Source organism: Mobula birostris, chromosome 32, assembly GCF_030028105.1.
Source record: "Mobula birostris isolate sMobBir1 chromosome 32, sMobBir1.hap1, whole genome shotgun sequence".
Taxonomy (NCBI): Eukaryota; Metazoa; Chordata; class Chondrichthyes; order Myliobatiformes; family Myliobatidae; genus Mobula; species Mobula birostris.
This window is the reverse complement of record NC_092401.1, coordinates 2,348,859-2,370,102: the sequence shown is the minus strand read 5'-3', so window position 1 is coordinate 2,370,102 and position 21,244 is coordinate 2,348,859. Positions and strand designations below refer to the sequence as shown.

Genomic DNA, 21,244 nt, shown 5'->3' with positions numbered 1-21,244 from the left:
GATCTGATCTGTGTGAACAACATGCAAGATACCTTTTCACTGTATCAGTAATAAACCAACACCAAGTTTTGTTTGATCAGATTGGTGGTTTTTCCAATGAAAACAGAGGATAAGCTCAAGGAAGTGCAGACCCATAAGGAGTAGCAACAGCGAGCAGATTTATCCCTGATTGTGAGCCATGGAAGGTGATTCCATTGGGGTTGGCATCGATGAGCCAATGATAGGGAATGTTTCAGTCTGCCCTCTACTGTTATTAATTGGTAGTATGGATGAATGAAAGCTGTGCAAATACTGAACTGGGTTTCAGCATAACGTTATCTGGATAGAGAGAGAGAGAGAGACAGAGAGAGAGACAGAGAGAGACAGAGACAGAGAGAGACAGAGAGAGAGAGAGAGAGAGAGAGAGAGACAGAGAGACAGAGAGACAGAGAGAGACAGAGACAGAGAGAGACAGAGAGAGAGAGACAGAGAGAGAGAGAGAGAGAGAGAGAGAGAGAGATTGACATTTCAGGGAAATGAGCCAAACATGTTTCATGGTAAAATAATAAATGATAAAACTGACAACAGAAAAAAACATTAATTTATATTTCACTCAATAGGTGATTGATTTCTGTTGTATTATCTTTTCCTATGGATCAATTAAACATTTTACAACTGGCTGATATTAGAGTAGAAATCAATCTAACTCTCAGCCTAACTGAATAGGAGAAAGATTTATTTGCATTATTATTTTGCCTTATCAGATTGTCTAAACATTTCACACAGGAAATTGCTTTTAGTGGAGTGATTATGCAGGCAGACAGAATTTAATCAATTATTTTTTAAGTTTTATTTTCTGATTTAAGTTCTTTCTTTTCCATCTTTGACAACCCTAACTCACTTGCTGACAGTGGTCCATGCACATTCATTTTTCGGGGAAATATTGACAGGAGAGAGGGAGAGAGAAATAAAACACAAAAGCAAGAGAAAGGGAGAGAGAGGGTGGAAACAGAATAAATATGTAGGAAATTACTGTAGATAGGATACTGGAAAACAGAGAATATTAAAGAAGAAATATTTGTTTTTGCAAGATATTGAATTTTGGAATGCAGGAGTGATTGAGAAAGGAAGACTAACGAGGCGTGAAGAGATGTCAATACACGAGGAAGTGAATGGAGAAAGGTTTTTCATTCATCTTTGTAGAATGACCTTTAATTCACAACAGATCCATTCTATTCAACATCAGAGGAAAATCACCTTCATAGACCTGAAAACATAGGGGAAAACTTGCTACACATCAGTATTCTGCAAATCCATACAATTGTGAGGCTAAGATTACTGTATATTTCTAAATCAAAACACAAATGGATTGAAGTCCTTGGCTTCAAACTCACCTTAATAGCAAAGCATCAATCACTGTTCCTGCAATATCTATTAGCTAAAGAGGACTTGAGAATTTTGTCAAACTATCGAGAAATTATTTTAATTTTACAAGTAAAAGTCTTACTAATAAGTCTTGGTTTACAAGCTGTGTTATTTAAATATTATGAGTGAATTTCTTTTAACTTGTACCCTGACCTGCAGTTTCACAGTCATTTCATGATTTAAATTCAGTGGTATGGAAGAAAGATGGAAGATGGGAGACATGAGAAGGTAAATAATCAAGAAAAATGTTGAGAATTAGACAAGCATTTGAGAGAAGGGGAGCGGGAAGAGAGGGGGGAGAGAGAGAAAAAATAACAGTGAGAAGAAGCTGAAATATTAGAGAGAGGGAAGTGAATATTCCAATAAGATGAAGGAAATATTCAAGGGAGGAAATATTATAGAGATAAGAAAAAGGTGGAAGAAAATAACAGCAGGGAGGAGATAAATCCTGAACGTGAGGGGTGAAGCCGGTGAGAAAGACTTGGCTAAATAATTTTAGAGAAGCTGACGTAAAAGAACTAAGACATTAAATAACAGACAAGAGGATATTAGGCAAGGATGAGAAGAAAGATACTCCTGAAGAAAGACAAGACAGAAAGAGTGAGAAATGGAGAGAGAGAAAGAAAGAGAGGACAGAGAGAAGAGAGAGAAAAGACTATCAGTGAGGAGAACCTGAAGTATTAGGGAGTGTGGGAAGTGAATATTGCAGTCAGATGAAGGAAATATTATAGACCTGAGAAATGTTAGAAAAAGGTGGAAGAAAATAGCAACAGGGAGCAGATAAATCCTGAAAGCAAGTGAAGAAGCTGGCTGAGAAAGAGGAAATATCAGAATCAGCCAAATTGTTTTTGAGACAGAGAGAAATCGAGCAAGGGAGAGAGAGAGATAGAGAGAGAGAGAGAGAAAAAAAGAGAGGGAGAGAGAAAGGGAGTGAGAGAGAGAGAGAGAGAGAGAGAGAGAGAGAGAGAGAGAGAGAGAGAACTGTCAAGTGTCAAAGACAATATCATTGCCACAGGTTAATCTATTGCAGACATTAGGGATGAGATTATTTTGCATTTCCAAAGACAAGTATTTTGTTTAAGTTAAGCAATGTTAATATAATGAAATCAAAGCCTCCAGGAAGCCAGTATTGCATCGCTCCTCCGCAGATTTAGCAGACTGCTCTTTGCACAGGCATCTCCGAACCTAGGGATATCACTTCCTGGATATTCCAAATAACACTGGACCGGCAACATAGAAGTATATAATCATCTTGTCTGGTGGCTACAATAAAGATTTCATTATCCTGGCACAAGAAAAATCTGTCCATTTGGAATTTAATCAGTTAAATGTGATTTACTGAGAAATTAGGAATGCAGCAAAAAATAATTTCTTTTAGAAAGAAAAATACTCCTTCTCTAGTCTTAAGTACAGATGGTTTTTAAAACGATGATGGAGTTTTAAAGTCCAGCATGCAAGAAACTTTAAAAAAAATACTCAAGGTTTTCGAGGTACCAGTAATTGCACACTCACTATTTTCTGCGTGCTTCCCGATGAACTGATTTTAGTGCCATTCAGACCCACAAGCGTGGGCAAGGTCTGAGACATCCAGTTGGTGACCATTGCCATAGTGCTGAGTACAGCTCCAATTTTCAACAGTGGTACAGTCATCCTGACCCCTGCCTCATTCCCCCAGCCTCACAGCTAGGCTATTGCTCATGCACACTGCTGAGCCTCCACAGCAGCCTCAACAGTCCGTCAGATCAACGCAGTCCTGGAGATTTCTTTTATACCATCCACACAAACCAGCCCTAAACACATCACATCTCTCCCTCTCCCTCTCTCTCTCTCTCTTTCTCTAACACAGATACACACACAGAGAGTCAACACAGTCCTTGACGTCAGTCTGTGCAGGCAAGAGGCCAAGGAAACTGAGAAAAAATCATATCTAAAAGCGGGGAAGCATTTAACACTTTATGTTCTGAAAATCAGCTGGGGGTGGATTCCCTAAACAGGCACTCAGCCAGAAGTGATTCCGTGAGGGAAAGATGAGAAGGAATACTTCCCTTTTCTATTCTTGTGAATGATTCCAGCAGGAAGGGTTGAATCGTGTTGACAGACTGTTTTGTATTCTCTTGTGTTTTGAAATATACTGTTGAAGTGATCTAATTAGAGGACATAGTATAATCAAGAGCTCGACAGTGCAGAAGGAGAGAAACCATTTCCTCTGACAGGCATCAAGAACTGAGTTATAATGTCAGGAGTTGGCACGAGGGTTATGGAAGTGGAATTCTCCTCTTCACAGGAGCTGCTGAGGTGGCAAGGGTGGGTGGGAAGTGGAGGAGAAAATCAATCAGCTTCTAAAGCAGAGATTGATTTCTGTTGGGCAAGAGTGAGGGAACAAAGGCATCAATCAGTCATGATCTAATTGGGACAGGCTTTAAGAGCTGAATGGTATCCCCTTTCCCCATGGAGCTAAATGTTTGCCGTAAGCTATGTTTACCCTCGACATTGTCTAAAGTGGGCACTCTTCCTTAACCCACTTGAAATTATTAGCAGGAAATCAAATGGTTCAAAATTTTAAGTTCAAAGAAAATTTATTATCAAAGTACTATACACTAACATATACTACCTTGGGATTAATTTTCTTGCAGTTATGCACAGGAAAAAAGAAAGAATAGAATTTTATGAAAATTTGTTTTGTGACTGTCTATGCGGAAGGTGAATTTTAGGGTTATGCATATATACTTTCATAATATGTGTACTTTGAATCTTTGAAACCATACATAAACAAAGACTGAGTAACACACACAAAATGCTGGAGGAATTCAGTCACTCAGGCAGCATCGATGGAAATGAATAAACTGTCGATGTTTCAGGTCGAGGTGCTTCTTCAGGAATGGAGAGGAAGGGGGAAGGTGCCGGGGGGGGGGGGGGGGGGGAGGGAGGACAAGCTGGAAGGTGATTCCTTGCATTGACAGATAAACAGCCAATGTACAGAAGAAGACAATCTGTGCAAATAAAAATACCGAGGATGAGTTCTGAAGAGTCAGAGTCATAGAACACGACAGCACAGAAGCAGGCTCTTCGGCCCACCTAGTTGCGCCAAACTAATAAACTGCCTCGTCCCGTTGACCTGTACCATAACCATAGCCCTCCATACCCACCCCCCACATCCATGTACCTATCCAAATTAAATGTATTCACCACTTCCAGGGGCAGGTAGCTCCACTCTCCCAGCACCCTCTGACTGGAGAAGCTCCCCATCATATTCTCCTTAACCATTTCATCTTTCACCTTTAACCCATGACCTCAAGTTTTAGTCTCACTCACCCAGTGAAAAAACACTCGCTTGCATGTACCCTAGCTACACCCCTCATAATTTGTATACCTTTAAGTCCCCCTCATTCTCCTACGCTCCAAGAAATAAAGTCCTAACCTTTACAAACTTTCCCCACGACTCAGGTCAAGTCCTGCAACAACCTTGCAAGTTCCCTCTGCACTCATTCATTATTATTGATATCTTTCCCTGCAGGTAGAGGACCAGAACTGTACAAAATACTCCAACTTCAACATGACATCCCAACTCCTGTACTCAGTACCTTGATTTATGAAGGCCAATGTGTCAAGAGCTCTCCTTATGACCCTGTCTCCCTGGGGTGAAGCTTTGAAGGAGTTATGGGTCTGTATTCTCAGATCCCCTTGTTCTAATACACTTCTTTATGCTCTCCCACTCACTGTGAAAGTCCAACTCTCCCAAAGTGTAACAACTAACACTGGTCTGCATTCAATTCCAGCTGTCATCTGTCATTTCTCAGTCCATTTTTCCAGCTGGTCCAGATTCCACTGCAAGTCTTTGAAAGTGAGTCTGTATATCATAGAATCAGTCTGGAGTAGTGGTGAATGAGTTTAACCATGCTGGTTCAGGAGTTTAATGGCTTTCAGGTCAAAAACCGTTTCCTGAACCTGATGGTGTGAGACCTAAAGCTTCTGTACCTCCTGCCCAACGGTAGTAGTGAGAAGAGAGCATGGGTTGGATTGTGGGTGCTTTTTTCATGATGGCAGTAATATTGTGGGGAGGGCTTTGCCTGCGATAGACTGGGTTGCATCCATCACTTTCTATAGCCTTTTCTCTTCCTGGTTATTAGAGTTTTCTAATGGTGTTGTCTTATGAAAATAAGAAGAAGGAGAAGGAGCTCCTTTGGCTCTTCAAGCCTGTTAGACCATTGAGTATCTGACTGATCTCCAATGTGATAACCCTTTATTAGAAAGGTCTCTGCTCAAAATGTCAATTGTTCATTTCCCTCCATAGGTGCAGCCTGACTTGCTGAGCTCCTCCAACATTTTGCGTGTGTTACTCTGGATTTCCAGCATCTCTCGTGTTTGCAAAATTCTAACCACGTTACTCTTTTGTCTATTTAATAACTGAGTGGACTCAACAAAATTACCTGTCTCTCCATAAGAATCTCCTCCCAAAATGGTTATCCCCTGTATCCTGAGATTACATGCCAACAATTTTTTTTTATTTTTGAAATGCACATTGGTAACAGGCTCTCCTGGCCCAATGAGCCTGTGCTGCCCACTTACACCCATGTGACCAGTTAATCTACTGACCCGCAGGTCATTTGAATGTGGAAGAAATCCAGAGCACCCAGAAGAAAGCTAAGGGGTCATGGGGAGGATGAACAAACTCCTTACAGAGAGCAGAATAACTGAAGCCAAGAGGTGGGCGGTGTAATAATGTTTCGATAACTCTTACTTTACCATGCCATTGATATTGTTCAGCGTTCTCTTGTCGTGGGAAAGAGTCTCTCAGTACCTAACCCTTCAGTCCAACCCAGAAAGTACAGGTTTTGGAGAGATCAACACCATTTTTATTAGAATTCTAGGGAATTAGAAATAATTGCAATATTATAGAACCATCATCAGAACTTGGAATCACTGCAGTGAGTCTGCACTATACAGTTTCAGGGTAGGTTTCTTTCCTTCAGTACAGGGACCAAAACTGCACACAGTATTCAAAGTATGAAGTCACCAAAGTTCTATTTAATAGCAAGGACAACCAAAGCCCTTTCAAGAAAACCAAAATACCGCTTGATTTTTAATGATTTCCTTGAAAGCATGCCCATTTTTCTGCAACTCCTGGTCAAATATCAGAGTTTCTCTGTAACACTAATATCTCCTATCATATGAGAAAACATTATTTTCTATTTTTTTCTAGTGAATAACCTCACATAGAATGATAGAACCATACAGTCATGCAGCAAGAAAACAGCCACGTCAGCCATCCAACACCCATTTGCAATGGGCCTACACTAATACGCATGCAGGCAAAATTCTAGACAACACCACGCAACCGATCAGCAATGAGACCCCCTTTCTAAGCCACAGTAGAGTTTCCGTAATGATAAGCAATCAACTGATTGTTAAGTACAGCATATAAAAGCTAAGCATTCAGAGGACACACCACAAGTGAACAACACACTGATGATGTTCCCTTCCATGGTGATAAAACATTTGCAAATGGATTGCCAAGATTGGAGAACAACTCAACCCATCCGCCCTAATACATTTTTATTCTCCCCAACATTGCTCTTAACTCTGTCCCAAATCTACTACTTGAGCACGTAATAAGGGGTATTAACTTGCCAAAATGCTTGGAATGTGGGAAGAAGCCAGAGCTCCCAAAGGAAACCAACGTGGTTACAGGGAGAAACTCCTTAAAGACTGTCACAAAGGTGCGGATAGAGCCAGTGTTCCACATATTAATCTCCACTCACAATCTTTTCCAATGCGTTTCTTTTCTTTTGATAGTAATACTTTTAAGTACCTTTTTGATCCTGTGGGAAATTATTTCATTACAGCAGCAACATTTAAAAACACACTTAGCAATAACAATAATAAATATAATAATAATAATAGTAGCTAATAATAAAATACAGAATAATAATATACACAGTAATTACCAATGTGCAATACTGTGCAATAATAATGTACAAAATAATCAAACAGAGACTATTGTACTATGATGTGTGATCTCCTGTCACACAGAGTTGAACTGTTGTATATGTTTATTGCATTTGGTAGGAAATATTTTCTGTAACAATCCTGTGACAGCTGAGCTGATTGAGTTTGTTCGAAAGGGTGCTCCATTGCTTATTCAGTAGGTCATGGAGAGGATGTGCCAGCTTGTCCATAACGGATAACAGTTTGTTTAGTGACCTCCTCTGCACCACTAACTCAAACGAGTCTGGCTTGTAGCCAAGGACGGATCCAGCCTGTTTGATGAGTTTCTTTTCGTTTTTTTTTAAATTTTTTAAATTAAACGCTCCTCTTTCCCCTGCCCTCCCCACCGCTGCTGCCCAAAGAGCTTCCCACCTTGATGAGTTTAATTAGTCTTTTTGCATCACCAGCACTGATGCTGCTCGCCCAACATAAAGCCATAAAGAAGACTGCACTCACTACAACAGACTGGTAAAAGATCTCCAACATCCTGCTGCACACATTGAAGGATCTCAGCTTCCTTAGAAACTAGAGTCTGCTCATCCCCTTCTTGTAAACAGCCTTGGTATTGGTTTTCCAGTCAAATCTGTTGTCGAGGTGAACAGCCAAGTATTTGTACTCCTCCACTACCACAACAACTTCTCCCAGAATGTATACAGGACTCGTCACAGTCCTCTTCCCCCTAAAATCAATCACCATCTCCCTGGTTTTGGCCACATTCAGGAGCAGGTGACTCCTCCCGCACCACTCCACAAACTTGTCGACCAGTCCTCTGTACTCCGACTGCACCCAACCACCACAGGGTCTTCAGAGAACTTCTGCAAGTGACAAGACTCAGATTTGTACTGAAAGTCTGGGTGTACAGTCTGAACAGAAATGGGGACAGGACAGTCCCTTGTGGGGCTCCAGTGTCACTCACCACCATCTCAGACAGAGAACTACTCAGCTGTACAAACTGGGGTCTATCTGTCAGGTAGTCAGTAATTCAGGAGATAGTAGATTTGTCTACAACCATCCTTTGTAGCTTCTTGCTCAGAAGTGGCTGGATTGTACTGAAGGCACTAGAGAAATCCAAAAAATCTGTGATTCTCACAATGCCACCAGCATCATCCAGGTGGGAGTGAGCTCTCTGTAACAGGTAGATGTTGGCATCATCCACTCCCACATGAGGCTGGTAATCAAACTGTAGAGGGTCCAATGAAGATCTCACCTGCAGTCCAAGGTAAGCCAGGACCAGCCTGTCCAGCACCTTCATCACATGAGATGTGAGGGCAGTTGGTCTGTAGACATTAAGTTGAGATGGAGTCACCTTACTGGGTACAGGAACCAAGCAGGAAGTTTTCCATAGCACTGGTATCTTTTCCTGACTCAGACTCAGATTGTAAAGTTGCTGCAAAATATCAGACAGCTGGCTCGCACCGTCCTTCAGTATCATGGAGCTGATAGCGACCGGTCCAGCAGCCTTGTCTTGACGTAGTCTCTCCACTTGTCTCTTAACCAGCCAGGGACTCCACCTTTTCTGAGGATCATCACCTTGTCGTGACGGAGAGGCTTGTAGCTTCCCGAGATCATGGCAGCTATGCTGCCTGGTGCTTAGCTACGAGTAGGGGCATCCAATGCACTAAAGTCAAGGGAGAAGGTCCAGACAAAGCCATCCAAAACCTCAACAGTGGACTTGGCAGAAGATGATGACACATCACAATTGTCCTTTCATTCACAGAGTGCTGTTGTTGGTTGCGCTCCAATAGGAACGGTGTCCCATTCTAAAAATTATCCATTCATTTTGGTTCTGATTTCCACCTTCATCCAAAGTCAGTATAACTTTGGATATAAGGGGAGACAACTTGGACTAGTACACAAAAATGGTGTGAAGTTCAGTCATGATCTTACTGAATGGCAAGGGACTAAGAAACTACTCCTCCTATTTATCTTATTCATAGTCATTTCTCCATGCATGCTGATACAAAACCATCACTTCTTGAGCTTCTTCTTCATCGTGCCTCATTACAAACCATTTACTAATGCTGATATACAACATCAACTGGTTCTCCCTCATCTATCCTGCTACATACTTCCTCAGAATCTCCACTAAATTTCTCAAACACCAGCTTCTTTTATCAAGCCACATGACTCTGCTGAGTTATTTAATGCTGTTTTTCTAAACGTGCTCAATAACAAATTCTAACGTTTCCCTGATAACTGATTTGAAGCTATAAGCCTATTGTTCCTTGCCTTATGTCATAGCCATAGTGTTGCATATCTACCTCCCAGTCTATTCAGTCTATTCCAGCAACCACTTGTTACAACCATGTGATTTGTTAGCTTTACTTCATGCTATTTCTCCAGAATTACTGACATTAATTACTTTAGATTGACATTAATTCTTCAGCTTATTACTACTTCTGCTACATTTAGGTTTCTTTCTGTAGTGAAGATTATGCAAAATATTTGATTTATGTCTTAGCAAATATAATGTGATACAACTATTTCCCATTATTTTTAATCTTTCTTCAGATTCTAAGTGACCCATGTTTACATTTGGCCTTTTCCTCCTATGGACACACTAAATTGGCACTGGAAGCGTGACCACACTTGGGTCATGTTCTCAGACTGTTTTAGTCATTGATGAAAATGAGACATTACAACGCATGTTTCAATATTTCACTGTACATGTGACATTCTCTCCATTTTCATCACTGTCTTGCACAACTTGTACCTAACTTGTGTTCAGTGTGTTTTCTGACCCCATGTGCCTGTGATGCAGCCGTGCTATAGCTGCAAGCACGTTCTTCATTGTACCTCATTCCAGTAGCAGGGTGATCACTCAAGTTGAGTATGATGCTCTCCAAAAGGTGTTGTCATCCAGGATGCTAGGGTGGATTCCCTTAAAGGAGAATGCCACAGATGTAAAAGAATGCCATGTAAACCGGGTTAAAAATCAAACCTTGCACAGCATGAACTGAACAGCTGTAAATGGATATGGGCCAAAAGAGGGCAACCTTAGATGGACACCTTGGTAGGTAGGGAAGAGTTGTGTTGAAGGACTTGTTTCTGTGCAATATTAATAAGATCATAAGACCATAAGATGTATGAGCAGAATTAAGTCATTTGACCCATCAAATCTGTTCCACCTTTGACTGATTCATTTCCCTCTCAGCCCCAGTCTCCTGCCTTCTCCCCATATCCCTTCCACCCTGAATAATCAAGAATTGATCAACCTCTGCCTTACGCATACACAATGACTTGGTCTCCACAGTTGCCTGTGGTAATGAATTCTACAAACTGATCACTCTCTGGCTAAAGAAATTCATCCTCATCTACGTTCTAAATGGATGTCCCTCTATTCTGAAGCTGTGTCCTCTGATTTTAGACCCCCCCCCCACCCACCACAGAAAACATCCTCTCCATAATCTTAGTGGTAGTAGTGTGATTGCTCGAGTTGAGTCTGATGATCTCCTAAGGGTCTGTCTATTGGTGGGTCATCAGGTGGTCAGAGAGATGTTGATCCGGGACCCATGTATTCTGGTGCTATGTGGGTAAGAGTAGGTGGCGGTTGTGGTTAATGGTCGGGTCTTTTGGTTGTTCAGTCTCTGGCTGCTACTTGTTTTCTACAGCACTGTGGAGGTTGTTCTCGTGTAGTTCAGCTCCATCTTGAACTGATTTCCTCATTGTACTTGTGCAGGTCACAATAAAATAGACTTGACCTCACCAGCCAACAGTTCCTAATTACCAAACCCTTCCCCTTATGGGCATGGAAGCTTGAAATTCTTAACGTTCTGACTTTCAGGGAAGACTGAGTGGGGCTTCACAATGCTGGTGAGTTGAGGCATCTAGCCAGTATTGTGCCGAGAAGACCAGATGACCCAGGGAGGGAGCAGAAGTGGTTGCTTTCTGGGCAATGAGGGTCAATTCCACTGCGATACTCAAAGGAGTTCTGCATGGAACAATGCCTTCCCATGCAACAACACCTTCCCATGCATTGCTGATATGGAAGTTGAGTTGGGGAGGAAAGGATGACTTGCAAATGGAAATGCCATATTGCATTTATAGAATGACATCTAGTTCCAGATAGACCACAAAATATAGGAGCACAATTAGGCCAGTTGGTGTATTGCATTTTAGATAATTCTTTGTCCTTTATAATTGCTGAATATTACTGTTTTTGTTGCATTTCATGCTAATACACCAGCATCAATATGTAATACATAAATGTGAATGTATTTGGTGAATTAAGTTGATCTTCCTTAAAGAGGAATCCTCTCCTATCCATAATCCCACATAATGCAATCATGGCTGATTTCGTTTCTCTACACCATTCACCTGCCTTCTCCCCATAACTCTTGACCACTTTACTCATCAACAACCTATCAATCTCTGCCTTAAATAGCGACTTGGCCTCCACCACCTTCTGTGGCAACAAATTCCACAGATAATCCACCCTCTGTATGAAAAAAATTACTCCTCACGTCATTTCCAAAAGGATGTCCTTTTGTACTGAGGCTGTGCCCTCGGATCCTAGACTCTCCGACTAATGGAAACATCATCTCCACATCCACTCTGTCCAAGCCTTTCAGTATCCAATAGGTTTCACAGGCTCGTTGCGGTAGATAGGGCCATTTTTATTTTTACCTTGGGGGGTGAAAATAACAATGGAGGAAAATGATTTTTAGTTGCAAAATACTGATAAAAATACACTCTGAAATTGAATGATATGACAAAAGGCTTCAGTATGGGTGGAAGCTTGGCTCGCCTTTGCACAGTCTCAACAATGTCAGGTCCTGGTCATGAGAAATCTGAGATTTAAATTAAATGTTAAATTTCATGAGTCACCGACAATAATTCATTTATTCACATTGGGCCTATAGTGGATTTTATTTTGTGCACTAACGTGTAAGATTATCATCTAATTAATCATCTATTGAAGATAAATCCATGCGCTGGAAGATTAATCAACAAAATTAACTGCTTGAACATTTCAAAGTGTCTAGCCTTCATTAATCAAAATTCTCAGAGAATTTCTAAGTGTGCATGTGTGCATTCAGTACATGCATGTGTGATTATATGTTCGTGCTTGCACATGTGTGCATGTGTGTGTACGTGTGTGTATATGTAGATACGTGTGTGTGTGTATGTATGTGTGTTTATGTAGATACGTGTCTTTCCATTTAGGGCCCCAAACTGTCCTTCCAGGTGAGGCAACACTTCATCTGCGAATCTGCTGGGGTTGTCCATTGTGTTAAGTGCACCCGATGTGGCCTCCTCGACAATCGTGAGACCTGTCATAAATTGGGGGACCACTTCTTTGGGTATCTCTGCTCTATCCACCAAAAGTGGAACTTCCTAGTGGTCAGTATTTTATTTCCAATTTCCATTCCATGTCAGTCTATGGCCTCCTCTTGTGCTAAACTGAGGCTGCCCTCAAAATGGTGGAACAGTATCTTATATTCCGTCTGGGTAGCCTCCACCCTGATATCATGAATATCCGTATCTTCTTCCGGTAAAAAAAACTGCTTTCCTCCCTGTCTCGTCGTCTCCTATTCCCCATTCTGACCTCTTACCTCTTCTCAGATACTTATCAGCTCCCCCGGGTCCCCTCCCCCTTCCCTTTCTCCTATTGGTCCACTCTCCTCTCCCATCAGATTCATTCCTCTCCAACCCTTTACCTTTCCCCTCCACTTGGATCCACTTCTAACCTCCTTGCCGTCTCCCCACCTTTTTAATCTGGCATCATCCCCCTTCCTGTTTAGACCTGAACCAAGGTCTCAGCCTGAAACGTCAACTGTTTGATCATTTCCATAGACGCTGACCTGACCTGCTAAGTCCTTCCAGCATTTTGTGTGTGTTGCTTTGGATTTCCAGCATCTGCAGAATTTCTTGTGTTTATGTATTTGAATGGACATTTGAGAGATGTCGATCAGGTGGGTAGCCAGAGAACTTTTCCTGGGGGGCCAAAGTGGCTTATACTGGCTGGTATAATTTTAAGGTGATTGGAGGAATATATGGGGAGGGGGTGTTGGTGTAAATTTTTTTTTAACACAGAGAATGCTCTGTGCATGAAACACCCTGCCAGGGGTGGTGGTTGAGGCAGGTACATTAAGGACATTTAAGAGACTCTTAGAGAGGCATATGGATGAAATAAAAAATGGCAGCTATGTAGGAGGGTAGGATTAGATTAATCTTTGAGTCTGTTAAAAGGTCAGGACAACATTGTGGGTGGGTCAAAGGGTTTGTACTGCGCAGTAGTGTTCTATATTAATTTAAAACAGAGACGCTGAGAAAACCTTTCAGCAAGAGGGTGGTGAATTTGTGGATGCCAGCTCATTGGATGTATTTAAGAGAGTTCGATAGGTTCTTGATTGGACACGGCATCAAAGTTTACGGGGAGAAGGCCGGGAGTGGAGCTGAGGAGAGGACAAATGGATCAGCTATGATCGAATGGTAGAGCAAACGCGATGAGCCAGATGGCCTAATTCTGCTCCTATGTCTTATGGTCTTATATATTCTATGTTCTATGTCACAAATACGAGAAAATCTGCAGTTGATCAGATCCAAGCTACACACAAAATGCAGTTGGAACTCAGAAGGCCAAGCAGTATCCATGGAAAAGAGTAAACAGTCAGTCTTGGGCTGAGAAGAAGGGTGAAGGATTCAGACAAAGAAGGTGGGGGGAGTGCAGAAGAAGCACAAGGTGGCAGGAGATAGGTGAGACCAGGAGAGAAGGGTAGGGGGTGATAGGTGAGACCAGGAGAGAGGGGTAGGGGGTGATAGGTGAGACCAGGAGAGAGGGGTAGGGGAGATAGGTGAGACCAGGAGAGGGGGGAGGGGGTGATAGGTGAGACCAGGAGAGAGGGGTAGGGGTGATAGGTGAGACCAGGAGAGAGGGGTAGGGGAGATGGGTGAGACCAGGATAGGGTGTAGGGGGTGATAGGTGAGACCAGGAGAGAGGGGTAGGGGGTGATAGGTGAGACCAGGATAGGGTGTAGGGGGTGATAGGTGAGTCCAGGAGAGAGGGGTAGGGTGTGATAGGTGAGACCAGGAGAGAGGGGTAGGGTGTGATAGGTGAGACCAGGAGAGGTGGATAGGGGGTGATAGGTGAGACCAGGAGAGGGGGGTAGGGGGTGATAGGTGAGACCAGGAGCGGGGGGGGTAGGGGATGATAGGTGAGACCAGGAGAGCGGGGTAGGGGGTGATAGGTGAGACCAGGAGAGGGGGGAGGGGGTGATAGGTGAGACCTGGAGGGGGGGGGAGGGGGTGATAGATGAGACCAGGAGAGGGGGGGTAGGGGGTGATAGGTGAGATCAGGAGAGGGGGGAGGGGGTGATAGGTGAGACCAGGAGAGGGGGGGGAGGGGGGTGATAGGTGAGACCAGGAGAGGGAGGAGGGGGTGATAGGTGAGACCAAGAGAGGGGGAAGAGGTGATAGGTGAGACCAGGAGAGGGGGTTAGGGGTGATAGGTGAGACCAGGAGAGGGGGGAGGGGGTGATAGGTGAGACCAGGAGAGGGGGGTAGGGGTGATAGGTTAGACCAGGAGAGGGGGGAGGGTGTGATAGGTGAGACCAGGAGAGGGGGTAGGAGTGATAGGTGAGACCAGGAGAGGGGGGGGAAGGGAGTGATAGGTGAGACCAGGAGAGGGGGGTAGGGGTGATAGGTGAGACCAGGAGAGGGGGTAGGGGGTGATAGGTTAGACCAGGAGAGGGGGTAGGGGGAGATAGGTGAGACCAGGAGAGGGGGGTAGGGGTGATAGGTGAGACCAGGAGAGGGGGTAGGGGGTGATAGGTTAGACCAGGAGATGGGGGAGGGGGGTGATAGGTGAGACCAGGAGATGGGGGAGGGGGGTGATAGGTGAGACCAGGAGAGGAGGTAGGGGGTGATATGTGAGACCAGGAGAGCAGGGTAGGGGGTGATAGGTGAGACCAGGAGAGGGGAGGAGGGGGAGGGGGTGAAGTAAAGAGCCAGAAAGTTGATTGGTGAAAGATTGGAGAAGGGGGAACTCTGATAGGAGAGAAGACCATGAAAGAAAGGGAAGGGAGAAGCATCATAAAGAGTTGATGGGCAGGTAAGTAGATAAGGTGAGAGAGAGAGAAATGGGAATTGGAGTAGTGAAGGAGGGAGGAATTACCGGCAGTTCGAGAAATCGATTTTCATGTCATCAGGTTGGAGGCTGCCTAGATGGAATATAAGGTGTTGCTCTTTCAACCTGAGCATGGCCTCATCGTGGCAGTAGAGGAGGCCATGGACTGACATGTTGAATGGAAATGGGTGGCCAACGGGAGGTGTATGTGCCTTGAGCATACATTTGTGTGTATATTTGTGCACATTTACATATATGCAAATGTATATACGTGTGTGTACCATTGTGTATATATTGGTGCATATATGTTCACAAATCTGTCCACGTGCATTACATGCAATGGGTTTGTATGTTCTCGTGCTTGCATGTGCTCATTTATACATGTGTGTAACTGCCCATTTGTTCAAACTGTTTTACTTTGTGACAGCAGCATTTATTCTTCAGATGGGATGAGGGTCAGCCTGCGTTTTCAAACGATTGTGATGATAATGACTATTCCAGTAGCAGCAGTTCCTGATAGATCTTTGTGGGTTAAGTTCCTTGCGTTTATCAAAGTGATCTCAGAGCAAAAATCACTTTTGGAAAACAAATTAAACTGCAAATGCTGCAACATTAAGCAAAAAGGAAATGCCGGAGGATTCATCAGTTGAGCAGGGTCCATGGAAAGCGAAAACAATCAACATCTTGGATCAGTGAACGAAGCTGTGGAGCATCTGCAGTTCTCAAAGAGATCTGGCAGGTGCAAGACAAAAGATCGTCTGAAGATGGGTGAATACAAATCAAGTGGTGAGGAGCATGAGCTTTGCTTGTGAGGAAGGCATTTGAAAGAAAGCAGGTGAGAAGGGGGCATAATGGAAAGTGACGGGACAGAAATTAACCTGAAGTTGGAAAATTCACTGCTTATTCCAGAAGAATCATATTTAGTTCCGCTCACTTCATTATCAGAGGGATGTAGAGGGTGCAGAGGAGATTTACCAGGAAGATTCTTGGATTAGAGAGCATATTTTATGAGGATAGGTTGAGCAAGCAAGTGTTTTTCTCTTTGGAGCAATTGAATAGAGTGTCACAAGAGGCACAGATCAAGTGGACGGTGACTTTTTCCCCAGGGTGGAAATGGCTAGAGCAAGGGGTATAACTTTAAGGTGTTGAGGGTAAGTATAGGGGGAGTGTCAGCAACACAAGAGATTGTGCATATTCTGGAAATTCAGGGTAACACACACACAAAATGCTATAGGTTCTCAGCAGGTCAGACAGCATCTATGGATGAAGGGTCTCTGCCGAATCTTGGAGTAGGTTAAAGGAATGACACATCATTATAGACCAAACAGCCAATGCTGTACTGTGCTGTTCTACTGCATTGAGCAAAGTCTTACACCCGCATATCTAGCTAGGGTGCCTAAGACCTTTGCACGGGACTGTAGTAATTTTATGTATTGCACTGCACTGTTGCTACAAAAAACATTTCATGACTTATGTGAGTGATGATAAACCTGATGAAGTCTCTATTATGGCCTGAGAGTGGGAAGGGGGCAGGGAGAGGGGAATCATGGGTCGGAAGAGGGGTAGGGAGAGGGGAGGGAGCAGGAAGCACCAGAGAGACATTCTGTGATGATCAATAAACCAATTGTTTGGAATCAAAAGATCTTGCCTGGTGTCTCAGGGCTGGGGTTGTCTGTACCTGCACCACCCCCCACCCCACTTGCACTCCTTCTCTACCATCTGTCCAACATCCCTCCCACCGTGCTCCAGCCTCACCATTCTCAACATCCTCTGCTCCCACCAGATTCATAAACTCGCTCTCCACTCCAAGCTGACAGATACAGTGTGCAAATATCTTAGGCACCCCAGCGATATATATGTGACTAAATCACTTGCACAGTACTGTATATTCCATGTTCTGTTCAAAGTGCCTCGACAGAAGATGAGATGTTGCTTCTGCCGCTTACATCTGGTATAGCGGTAGCAGTGAAGGAAGCCACATTATCAGGTTGAATGAAACCTTATGGCCCTGCATATCTCCTTCAAACGTCCCTCCTCTAACCTTGAATACATGTCCTCAGTATCTAACGCACAACTTCAGCACTGAGTGACCTCCAGGGCCACTGGCCCCCCATCCAAACCGGCCCTTCATGACATCACCACACCCGTGTCCTTCTGAAACAGATGGACTAGGAGCAGGGGACACCTTCATGAATCGGTGAACCACTCTGTGACTCCTTATTCAGAGTAGGGACTGCTGTTTGTTTTAGATAGCTGAACACGTGCGGCTAAGTGAAGGGATGTAGAGATGTTGCTCAGTCTCCTGCACAGTCTAAGTCAATGAAATGACTCTTCTGGGTCCAGAGAATATGAATAGCAGTTAGAGGTAGTGGATTCCAAACAGGAGGAGGAGAAATATTTTTCTTAAATTGCTAGGGTTGTGAAATGAAAACAGAACACACTGACAAAATATAGACAGTGTCAGGGAAAGAGAAGAAGTTTGTATTTCTGGTCCAGGACCTACATCAGAAACCCTAATCTTAACCTTTTATCGGTCAAGGTGGTCCCTGTGTACAATGCTCCTTTGCTCGACATCTTTGCAGGATGGGGCACAAGCCAATCTTTGACCCCATTTGCTGATTAAAGCAACAAGAGTGATTGAAACATCAATGTGAGTGCAGTGCAGAAGTTTGAAGATAGTTTGACTGTTCCAGCACCCTGCATTCTCCGAGAGGATTCCAAGAATCAGATGCATAATGCGCAAACCTTGCAGTGGGCAGGATGTAGAATGGGGTGCAAGCAGATGTCTTGTTCCAATTCATCGATTAAAGCTCCCATTGCTCACCGACTAAAGCAATGAGGGAGATGTGATCACCTTTACCATAGCATTGGAGACGGATAGGAACAGACAAGATAGGAAAACATTTAATTGGAGTAAGGGGGAAGATGAAGCCATCAGGCAGGAACTTGGAAGCATAAATTGGGAGCAGATGTTCCCAGGGAAACATATAGCAGAAACGTGGCAAATGTTCAGGGGATATTTGCGTGGTGTTCTGCATAGGTACATTCCAAAGAGACAGGGAAAGGATGGTAGGGTACAGGAACCATGGTGTACAAAGGCTGTTGAAAATCTAGTCAAGAAGAAAAGAAAAGCTTACGAAAGATTCAAAAAACTAGGTGATGATAGAGATCTAGAGGATTATAAAGCTAGCAGGAAAGAGTTTAGGAATGAAATTAGGAGAGCCAGAAGGGGCCATGAGAAGGCTTTGGTGGACAGGATTAAGGAAACTCCAAGGAATTCTACAAGTAGGTGAAGAGCAAGAGGATAAGACGTGAGAGAATAGGACCCATCAAGTGTGACAGTGGAAAGGTCTGTATGGAACGGGAGGAGACAGCAGAGGTACCTAATGAACACTTTGCTTCAATATTCACTATGGAAAAGGACCTTGGCAATGTATGAATGACTTACAGTGGACTGTAAAGCTTGAGCATATAGACTTTAAGAAAGAGGATGTGTTGGAGCTTTTGGAAAGCATCAAGTTGAATAAGTCGCCGGGACCAGACGAGATGTACCCCAGGCTACTGTGGGGGGGCAACAGAGGAGTTTGCTGAGCCTCTTGCAATGATCTTTGCATCATCAATGGGGACAGGAGAGGTTCCGGAAGATTGGAGGTTTGCAGATGTTGTTCTTTTATTCAAGAAAGGGAGTAGAGATAGCCCAGGAAATTATAGACCAGTAAGTCTTACTTCAGTGGTTGGTAAGTTGATGGGGAAGATCCTGAGAGGCAGGATTTATGAACATTTGGAGAGGCATAATATGATTAGGAATAGTCAGCATGGCTTTGTCAAAGACAGGTCATGCCTTACGAACCTGATTGAATTTTTTGAGGATGTGAATAAACACATTGATGAAGGTAGAGCAGTAGATGTAGTGGATATGGATTTCAGCAAGGCATTTGATAAGGTAACCCATGCAAGGCTTATTGAGAAAGTAAGGAGGCATGGGATCCAAGGGGACATTGCTTTGTGGATCCAGAACTGGCTTGCCCACTGAAGGCAAAGAGTGTTTGTAGGTAGGTCATATTCTGCATGGAGGTCAATGACCAGTGGTGTGCCTCAGGGATCTGTTCTGGGACCTCTTGTCTTTGTGATTTTTATAAATGGCCTGGATGAGGAAGTGGGGGGATGGATTAGTAAATTTGCTGATAACACAAAGGTTGAGGGTGTTGTGGATAGTGTGAAGGTTACAGAGGGACATCGATAAGATGCAAAACTGGGCTGAGACGTGGCAGATGGAGTTCAACCCAGATGAGATGGTTCATTTAGGTAGGTCAAATATGATGGCAGAATACAGCATTAATGGTAAGACTCTTGGCAGTGTGGAGGATCAGAGGGATCTTGGGGTCCGAGTCCATAGGACACTCAAGGCTGCTGCACAGGTTGACTCTGTGGTTAAGAAGGCATACAGTGCATTGGCCTTCATCAACTGTGGGATTGAGTTTAAGAGCCAAGAGGAAATGTTGAACTATAGAAAGGGTGCAGAGGAGATTTACAAGGATATTGCCTGGATTGGGGTGCATACCTTATGATAATAGGTTGAGTGAACTTGGCCTTTTCTCCTTGAAGCGATGGAGGATGAGAGATGACCTGATAGAGATGTACAAGATGATGAGAGGCATTGATCGTGTGGATAGTCAGAGGCTTTTTCCCAGGGCTGAAATGGCTAGCATGAGAGGGCACAGTTTTAAGATGCTTGGAAGAAGGACAGAGGAGATGTAAGGGGTAGTTTTTTTACGCAGGGAGTGGTGAGTGCGTGGAATGGGCTGTCGGCAGCGGTGGTGGAGGCAGATACGATGGGGTCTTTTAAGAGACTCCTGGATAGGTACACTTTGCTTAGAAGAATTGAGGGCAATAGGTAACCCTAGGTAATTTCTAAAGTAAGTACATGTTCAGCTGTGGGCCGAAGGGCCTGTATTGTGCTGTAGGTTTTCTATGTTTCGTTGAAGCGAGTGGAGAGATTGAGTGCCAGCTGCTTGCCTTTTGATCGTTTGCTCTATACCAGAGAGGGGAGAGCCCGCTACTGGTCAGGCTTTTTCTGGATGTTTAAATGGACTTTGGACGGTAGACTCTTTTTTTTCAGTCTTAAGTATTTTATATTCTGTGTTTCTTCACCAGATCTTCTCATTTTTCTGAGGTAGAAGACACGAAGGCCTAAATGACGAACTTCTGTTTCTGTTCCTTATTACCAACAAACTAAAATTAAACCACTATAACTTCAGTTAATCTGTGTGCCACCCTCGCACTCCCTCTAGAATAGCCCAATTCCAGGCACGTAGGCAAGGAGGTAACTTCTGTCCCACATCGCCGAAATAATTAAATAAAAATTGATCATCTCATTGAAGAGCACAGCAGCCTCAGGGGGGGCATTTGTTGCTGCAATGCCCACAACAACAGGGATGGGATCACGTTGGAACTCTCCACCGCGGCTCTCTGTCTCTCCCATATGATTCTCTTCACAAGAAAAAAATAATTTTAACTGTGGCCCTAGTCTCTGCAGGAAACACTTCTCATAATACTCCAAAACCCCAGAACCACTGCAAACCTCCTTAGATCCCTTAACAAGGCTCTTGTGCAGCCAGTTTAAGTGTGTGAGCAGTAACATTTACCACACACTCCTTCCCTCTCTAAGTGCTATGTGAACCTCCTTGCTAAAACAAACATCGGCTCCATTTTATAGTGTTCTTCGGAAGAGAGTTTCACAATTGTGTTACATATCCCCTCATTATTACGCATCCTCTGCATTATTTT

At 43.6% G+C, this 21,244-nt stretch overlaps 1 protein-coding gene across 2 annotated transcripts in view; it reads right to left on the bottom strand.

The window, feature by feature from the left end:
- Positions 1 to 21,244, bottom strand: part of olfm2a (olfactomedin 2a) — a 637,002-nt gene that overhangs the window by 249,766 nt on the left and 365,992 nt on the right. The window contains exon 1 of one of the 2 annotated variants that reach the window (XM_072248051.1): positions 2,917 to 3,210. The exons of the other annotated variant lie outside the window; for it this stretch is intronic. Within the exon in view, the coding sequence (XP_072104152.1) occupies positions 2,917 to 3,054 (138 nt within the window). The 5' untranslated portion in view covers positions 3,055 to 3,210. Of the gene's footprint in view, positions 1 to 2,916; positions 3,211 to 21,244 lie in introns of those variants that run through there. 2 annotated transcript variants of the gene reach the window in all.